This window comes from Centruroides sculpturatus, unplaced genomic scaffold (assembly GCF_000671375.1).
Source record: "Centruroides sculpturatus isolate CEXI.00-Female unplaced genomic scaffold, Cexi_2.0 scaffold139, whole genome shotgun sequence".
Taxonomy (NCBI): Eukaryota; Metazoa; Arthropoda; class Arachnida; order Scorpiones; family Buthidae; genus Centruroides; species Centruroides sculpturatus.
The window spans coordinates 764,618-773,831 of NW_019384370.1; the positions used below are offsets into that span (position 1 = coordinate 764,618).

A 9,214-nucleotide genomic window follows, 5' to 3' on the forward strand; every position below is an offset into this window, starting at 1 on the left:
CTGTTAGCTTAAGATAATCTAAATCAAAGTCAAAAACATTTCTTCATGGCTCCATTCAAATGGATTTTCAGGACATTTGCATAGGAGCCAGCATTAACTGCATGTCCATGGGTAACCCAGTGTTGTAGGACCATACAGCATGCATCAAACAATAGTACTTTCAGAGAAATATCTATTTCATCTGCCACATTAACATGTATGAGATGTTTTCACTCATTGTGACAAAATGCTGAAGACTATGATGCTTCAACTGCATAACTGGCCCAATTGACTATGGTGGTTTAGACTATTCTTATATTATGTTCAAAGTAGATGTGATATCAGGCAGAAATGTTGTCACATCTACTTGGTAGAAAAAGAAACAGACAGTCTCATTACTTTTCAATCAACTCTCATATTTTGAAGAATGTTCTATTTTAAAAAAGTATTCTCTAAAAAAAATTCAGTCTCATATGTAATAACATACATTTATGCCTATCTTTCCTAAAAATTTTTTTAGTAGTTTATTTTGGAAATGTAGAAATAGCTAAACTTTTTCTAAATAATTTAAAACAGTTAATTTCAAGAAAACTGATAAACAGTCTTTAGAATAGAAGTACATTAGAATATAATTTTAATGGATCACAGAATAACAAATTTTTTTTTCTCCAGATCTCGCCAAATCAATGTAATTTTATCTCTCTTTAGTGGATCCATAAATTGAAATAACAGACTTTTTTCTAGCTCCATCTTTGGTAAACATCTTATTTTTTTTAATGTTTAATTAACAATTGAATGTTTCTGGATACTGAATTCAAAAAAATACATTGCATGCTGTGCAAACTAAGAGCATAATTGTCATGGTTCTCACTGCTAACATTGCAGCTATGCATTAGTGCCCTCCTGTAGCGTGTTGATTAGCAGAGGGAAACTATTTCTGGCTTAACATTTCCTGATATGCATGTTTGGGCTGCACCTTTGATGCAGATACGTGTTCAGGAATATCACCCAAACGTAATGCCGAAATTTAGTGAGGCCATCAAGTCTTTCTAAGTTGTAAAGACCTTCCTGATGAGTTTTAATATAAATGAACAGACTGTGTGTAACATTATTAATATTGAGCACTTGTTATACTCAATGGACAGTAAAGCATCATCAAAGCAAACCAAGATGGACAAATTTTTAAACATATTCATTTAAACAGTTTCTGTCAGCTTTGTTATGGCATAATGTATGATCTTGTTACATGCTTAATATACTTGTTTACATAAAATAAAAGATAGCAATCTCAAGACACTGAATAATTTTGAGTACGGATGTTTTTTTTGTAGGGGTTTAAAAAACAAAAATTTTTTCTTATAATGGATATTTTCCTGGGAGTGCGAGAAATGTCATTTGTGATATAACAGATTTTTGGAACAACAGATGATTTTTGGCATCCCGAGTGATCCGTTTAAATGAGATTCTACTGTATTTGAGTAATTAACCTGAATTACAAAGGAGAAAGTATACTAATCTAATTGATTTTTTGAAAGCAAATGTAAAACTGAATGTAAAAAAGCACAGATAATTTTTTATTACTAGATAGTATACAAGATAATTATAAGAATTATATCATATAATGTAAATATAAAAATTTATGATGGTAAATTAATTTTACACAAACAACAATATGTCGTAATTAATTCTTAATGAAAATAATAGACAAAATACTGGGTGATCATAATTAAAATATCCCTAATAAACACTGTCTAGAAAAATATTTAGCAGTCTAAATGCAACTAAATCTGATATGGTGACATTTCAGGACATGCAGAAAACATTTCCATAAATACAACGAATTCTAGGCACAAGGTTAATGAAATGTCTCAATAAGCAAATGTTCAATCATGTTCAATAAACCAGGTCTGCTTATTGAACATGATTGAACATCTGCTTATTGAGACATTTCATGGTAGTAAAACTTGTCATCATGGTAGTAAATCTTGTCATCATCTAGACATTTCGTGGTAGTAAATCTTTTAATCCTTTTCTGCAAAGAATCTTATATGTTGGTAGATTCAAGCTGACACTCCATAGTTGTAATATATTTCTGTAACTTCTCATTTATGTGTTGAGTACACAATGTTTCTTGACTTACCCATTCTCATGACTATGATGTTCTTTTGCTTCAGTCATAGTTGGCATGTTTGGAATGTCTTATGCACTTGCCAGCTATGGTTGAAGCAAAATAATGCTGTAATCATAAGCACGAATAAGCAAGGGACATTGTATGAATCAAGTGCTTAACATATAATGAGAAGTTACAGGAAAATATTAAAAGTATGGAGTGTCAGTTTGCACCTACCAACATATTGGACTCTTTGCAGCAAAGGGTAAAAGGATTCATGACCACCCCTTTGGTATGCCTATTAAATATGAGACATTTCCATAAAAAATGAGTACCAAAACTTGTAACTATGGCACTTTTGGCACTGCCATAAAGCAACAAACATTTTATTTGCACAAGACTGCTTTGCCAAGGTTTCATACAGAGACCTTGGCAATGCAGTCTTGTGAAAATACTTGTTCAGGATACTTGTTCAATGTGGTCCTCATTCTGAAGATATAAAATCTGAAGGCAATAAACAATGTGTTCAACAGTTGAGCATAATTGATCATCTGTGATGTTGCTCACATACAATATGATATTGTCTTTTAAGACTGTCAAATTTTGCAACATCTTAATAAACCACTTTTTTTAAATGTCCTCCCAAACAAAAATCATATGGATCAAAATCCAAAGAATGTGGTGGTCAAGCAGTACTCAAGTTAGCAGTGTAACGTTGTCACAGAAACTGATGTATGTAGCATCTTATATGCAGAGGTGTACCATCTTGCATGAAATTGGGTTACTCAAGGCTTTGTCACTATTGAAGTTGAGGTACAACAAAAATGAAGAGCAACTTCTTGGAGTGGACTGTCACAGAACATGTCATGAAGCCATTAATGATTAAGATGGTCAAGAAGAATGGTTCAAGAAAAAATGTTAGACTGGAATTTCTCAGACTGTAAGTTATGGCAAGTTGCAGTGTAATCTGCTGGAAAACATTAGCATTTTCTATAATCCAAATGCAACAGTTGCTGTTTCAGAGGTAAGAATGTGCCTTTTGGACCCTAGGATCTTTGCCACAAAACATCCACAACCATTCTGGCAAAAAAGGTCAATGGAAAAGTCAGTTGAGTTTCCTTACTAGCAGCAAACAACTGCTGGTTGCAATCAATCTTATACAGATAACAATGCATCAACTTTCTCAGTACCTTACACACTGTACCATAGATACATCCAACTCCCATAGCACTGCATGTGCCCTACTAGAGCTTGCAACATTATTCATTGACTGTTCAACAACAGTTGTGGTAAAATTTTCAACAATTTGTGAAGTAATAAAAAAAGGTTTTAGCTGAGACATAAGTATAAACTTTAAAAAATTTACAAATGAAATTTTCATTGAACAAACTGTAAAAGTATCATCTTTTGTTTTCCCTTCAAACACCATCAGAAAATAACAATTTCATGGTGGATGACCTTTATTTGGAAGCTACTTACCCACTTTTACTAACTTTTTTTATTAAATGTATAATTTTGACAAATGTATATGCTGCCACTAGAGGGAACTTTTTAATATTTTGCATGTTGAGATGGGGAAGTAGCCTCCAAATAAAAGTAATCTTTGCCATGAAATTGTTATTTCCTGGTGGTGTTTGAAGGGACAATGAAAGAAGACACTTTACAGTTCATCCAAAGAAAATTTCATTTGTAAATTTTTTTTCAAATGTGAAGTAATAAGTTTATTCCCTCACAAAATTGAACTTCAGCCCAATTTCCTCGAATCACACGATTATTCTCCTAAGAGTTTGTGAAGCAAATACTCCTTTGTGTAAATTCTTATGACAGTGAAATTCCTGAAATGCAGTCACGGCATTGCCATTGTTTTCAGAAACAGCTTCAAAAAAAATGCATGTTTGGGTAAGATGATGGCCATCATAGCTGATAAGAATAAATTCAATGGGGTCACTTTTATACCCAGAACTTGACTGCATTCAGAGTGCTTATGCAAAAGAAACTATTTTCTCATTGCTTGCAGTACCAAAAGTGATATAGAAGTGAATTTTAAAGTACTATTTGTTTCTTATACAAACATCTGCATGTTCTGAAATGTTACCATACCAATGTGGTTGCATTTAGACTGCTAAATATCTTTACAGACAGTGTTGAAGAGTTGGTATTTTAATTGCAATTTTAAGTCATATTAAATATTTTTGATGTCTTGATAACAATTTTAAAAATTATATAAATAAAATACTTTAAATTAAAAACATCACAAGTGAATTTATTTACCTTCAATTGCATTTTTAATTTTTTCCTTTTTTTCAGCAATAAGACGTTCTTTGTTTTCAATTGATTTTCTATACAGATATTCTCTTCGTAATCTTGCTTGTCTCCTCAACTAAAATATAAATAAATGTTTGAACCTTTAAAAAAATTACATTTACAAATTCATAATTTATTTATTATTATAAATATATTAAAATTTCTAACTTAATGAACCGTAAAGTCTGATTTAAATTTTATATTGTTTGAACTTGGTAAGTACAATAATTTCTAATAAAACATTTACACAAGGAATTATGATGCCTTGAGCAAATTTGTTAGCACCACATAATAGCTGTATTATTATTTTACTATAAATCTGTCAAAATTCTGACATCATGTTCAAGGACAATCTGACTATACAGTTTACCCCCCCATAACGCAGTAGATACGTTCCACTTTATAAGAATTTCTCATTGTAGGAATCCTTAAATACATGAGCCAATCACAGCCCGGCACATGTGCAGTATACAGACTACGGCTGTTTGAAAGGTTTTCTTCCATAAAATTAATCGATTCTAGACTAATTTGACTCAACATTTCCAAAACATGTATAATTTTTTGGGAATAAACCATATAAACTATGCTATAAACAAAAAATTGTAGGATTACTTACCAAGTGTGCACCGTTCGACAACACTATTGCTTAAGCTTGTTTTCGTCGCGGAGCAGTGCACCAAACAGTGGGCGCGTTTTCTGATAAGTTATTTTTCTGCGAAAAGTTCATAGAACTTTGGCGACATCATTAATAGATATAATTTTTATGACCGTTGAATAAGAAATGTTTTTTTCACAAGAAATGTATAAAATTACAGTACTGTATTAGACTTACAGTACCTAATTTATATACTGTACAGACGATAGTAAACTCAACTTACCCGCCTAAACCCTCTGTAGCATGTAAGTAGTTTGGCTGCTCGTCCACTATTGGTCCAGATTTGACCAATCCTGTCGTGACACGAGTCGGCGATGACTTTTTACTGCACTTTAAGAGTCTCTTTTAGCATCCTTATATGAATACGGTCGCAACTTTTTCACTGCGATATACGAATCTGCATTATATGAACCTGCATTATAGGGGGGTCAACTGTATATAGCCTTTTATACAATGATAAGAAAGAGAAGATTTCCAGCCAGACAGCAGGAATGTCACAAGTGCCTTGGAGGATGGACATTTTGGAAAAGACAGTGTGTTTCCTTGTAGCAAGCAGCTAAGTAAGCAAAACAATAACATAGAGCATTTCATATGAACAAACTACATCACTACCTTACTTACTTAGCTGCTTGACAAGGAAATATGTCCAGTGTCTATGTAGTATATACTTCTTATTCTTTACCTATATGAGTCAAGGAACATCAATATGATAGTAATAAAGTCTTCTACTCAACTTCTCTTTCACCATTTGCTATGCAGTGGGGTAATTTAGTCCTTTGGGACAATTCTGCCATAGTTAGGAGAGGCTACAACCCAGCCCTAGCCAAATTCTTGGAAATACTGGAGATGTAGCCTACAAGTGCATATGCAGTGTGAAAAAAGACTGAAGAAAACAGATTCTATAAAACTGTCCAATGCTAGTAACTTCTATACCACTGGTTTATCTTAATGTCACAATTCTCTATTAGACTGTTATATATTTGTATAACCTTGGTGTTTCATTATTTTTTGATTATAAGTTTCGTTTTATGTTATTTTTATTATTATTCATTTATTTTAGTGATGTCATTTTCTAATATGACATATTTTAAATAAAATGTGCCCTATGTTCAAATTATTTTGAACCATTATATTGGAATCCTATTGTTGTGACATAAGTGTAGAAATGGGGCAAGGAGGCCATGGCCCCACCAACCATAGTATATGCAGGGCCCAGCTTCCCATTTTTATAACCAGAATATGACTTATAGAAAATGCAGAATGCACTGAGAGGATAAATTAAAACAAAAACCAATATTCATGACATTTCTCTATAATAAGTTTAACATTCTTTTTATCAAGAATAATCTTGTGCTGGTCCCCAAATGCAGTCATTCCTATGATTCTGTTATGTGTAGTTTGAATCTAATGATGACTACTTAAATTAGCCAAAAATATTTGTTTTTCAAAATTAAATACTGAATTTTAAAGGTTTTGATTTTTTGTTACTGCAAGTTTAATAGGTGTAATATCAATAAATGTTTTTATAAAAGAAGTCAATTATGTACTTCTAAGTATAATAAATGTGTAAACTGCAAGAATAAATAATGAACTATATTTGATAATTTGTTTTTAAATTTCATTTTTATATTTGTTATTAAATAACAATGTTTCACCAAATGACCTAATAGAAATGTTACTATCTATAAATAGAGTATGTTGCATGGTGAATTATGCTTTTTTTTTTGCCTAGTCTAATAGTAACACTCCGTATACAAACATCCCAAACAATGTCATATAGATATACAGGTATACCTCGACTTGTCGTTTCGAGTTACGTCATTTCCGATTATACATCGTTTGTCAAAAAAGTATATGGAAAAATAAAAATCAAGTTTAAGTCATTTTATTCGACTTTATGTCTGTCTGCCACAAATATTGGAATCGTAATATCACTAGAAAAGCGTTTAAAGCACATAAAATTATATTAAAATATATACATTTACAAGTATGTACTGTATTTACAAAAGGAATTGTAAATTTAGATTATTTTTTCTGTACTATATTAAAAACTAAAATTTATTTGTTTGTAAGCTTAAAATAGATTCTTATTAACCATATATTATTAAAAATGCATTAATAAATAAAATACAGAACCGGGAACGATAATTTATGATTTAGCCTAGTGACAAGTAGATTCGACTTACGTCGCCTCTCCTGGAAACAATTACCGACGTAAGTCGAGGTATACCTGTATATGATAGCAGATTTTAACAAATAACTTGTAACATATACTGTATACCAAATATGGAAATAAAGAACTGTCTTTTGATAAGAACATGTAATAAATTATTCAACTACTTTCATTATTACATAGTAACTTCACAAACAAACCAAATTACGAAAGATAGACTATAACATTCAAAAAGAAATTGTCCTATTTATTAAATATTTGTTTTAATAAAACATATCTCGTTTATTATGTCAAAAGGCTAATCTATTTAGAGTAATAATTAATATTATAAACCTATTATTGTGATAAAGAGAACGAAGATTGAATAAATGGTTAAAAATTGATTCAAAGCCGATATACATACCATATTTCACATCACACGTGGTTCCTACTAAATCAAAATATGATAAAGCGAAATGTTGCCAGATAGACAAAAATATTTATAAAATTTTCAGAAATTAAATCTATTTTTTAATATTATTCCATAAATTTATAATTTTAAAAATTAGGTTATATATTTACAGTAAATTTTTCTTCTTATTTTACTCTTTTCGCCCTGAAAGCGCTAAAGCAGGCATGGCCAACATACGGCCCGCTTAATGAATTTATGCGGCCCGCGATCAATCTTTCAATATTAGGTTGAAGTCCGAAGAGCTCGATGAAAAATTCTGACGCCCCAAATAAAAAAAAAGAAAAGGTCAACAACTCACAGTGCAGCTCGTAAGTACAGCGTAGAGTGTTGATAAAGCATAATACAGTAATGTGAAAATGTAATACAGTAATGTGAAAATATAATCTCTAAATAATGTGAAAATTTTTGTAATCTCTATCTACAATTCAATCTCTATGGGGTGACACCACAATGAGATCTCGCACCACCTCAAAATCTTCCTAGGGCAGCCTCTGGTTCGGCCCGTGGAAAAAGTTTTCTTTTCAACTCGGCCCGGAGGCATAAACTGTTGGCCACCCCTGCGCTAAAGAGTCACTTTCTAGTTTCAAGTCCACGGAGCAACCGGGTGATGGGAGAGAGAGCCCGAAATATCTAGGACGGACTGTCTATAAAAAAAATTCCAGGGATTTTTCGATTGCCCAGATCGATCCCGGGTTTCCAAGATCGGTAGGCTGCCACCTTAACCGATCGGCCATCCGTCCAAAAGTTTACTGGGAACTAGCAATCTATCACTCAGTAGTCAGATACGATGCTGCCGAGCAACTAAGTCTTTGTAAGCATATGTTAGAGAACTACATGTTAAGATTTATTTTAACCATAGAGGAGAGATGAATGAACTGGTATGAGCATTGTTCTGGACGAATTCGCATGAAGTAAAGAAGGAATTTATTAAATATTTCTAATGTTTTCATTGCACTAAGATGGTATTTCTAATTTTCAAAAAAGGATTGTATCGAATTGATATTTAATGAGACAACACAATACACAGACGAACTGTCTAGGAGGAGTGCTTCCCGAGAGGACTTTAAGTTTTAGAAACGTGAATAAAATCGGAATCCCATTGGTAAGGCGCGAACCTACGATAAAACCACCGAACACTGACCAACTGTCAGTTTTCGGTTGTATTATCAATTCGGCTATTACCGGGCATATTGTGGCCAAATGGATAAAACCACCAAACACTGGTAATTTGTCCTGAATTTTGCGCTTGTCCAATGATCTGGGCATGTGGCGTTTTCTGGGTTTTCTTCATACGTCTAACACCTAAATAGGGGCCAGTCTCCCATATAAAGTCTACCCAGGAGGTACGGTACCATGGCAAATCGCTCGTGTTGCATTGCACCAAATCAAACCATTCCCAGAGAACTAAAAATACAGTAGAACCTCGAAAACTCGGCCTAATGTGGACCGAAGGGTGGCCGAGTTTGTGAAAANGTTTCACAATTAAATTAAATCAATCATTTTTTTATTTATAAAAATTTGACTTATTATTATTTTAAGTTG

The 9,214-nt window shown here is 32.5% G+C and overlaps 1 protein-coding gene across 2 annotated transcripts in view; it reads right to left on the reverse strand.

The window, feature by feature from the left end:
* Window positions 1-7,682, reverse strand: part of LOC111614525 (U3 small nucleolar ribonucleoprotein protein IMP4-like) — a 29,732-nt gene extending 22,050 nt beyond the window's left edge. The window contains exons 1-2 of one of the 2 annotated variants that reach the window (XM_023355907.1): window positions 7,625-7,682; window positions 4,361-4,469 (exon numbers count right to left, since the gene is read on the reverse strand). In XM_023355907.1, the coding sequence (XP_023211675.1) occupies window positions 4,361-4,469; window positions 7,625-7,627 (112 nt within the window). In that variant the 5' untranslated portion in view covers window positions 7,628-7,682. Of the gene's footprint in view, window positions 1-4,360; window positions 4,470-7,329; window positions 7,384-7,624 lie in introns of those variants that run through there. The other variant, XM_023355901.1, reaches the window with a different exon arrangement.
* Between the last annotated feature and the right edge of the window lie 1,532 nt (window positions 7,683-9,214).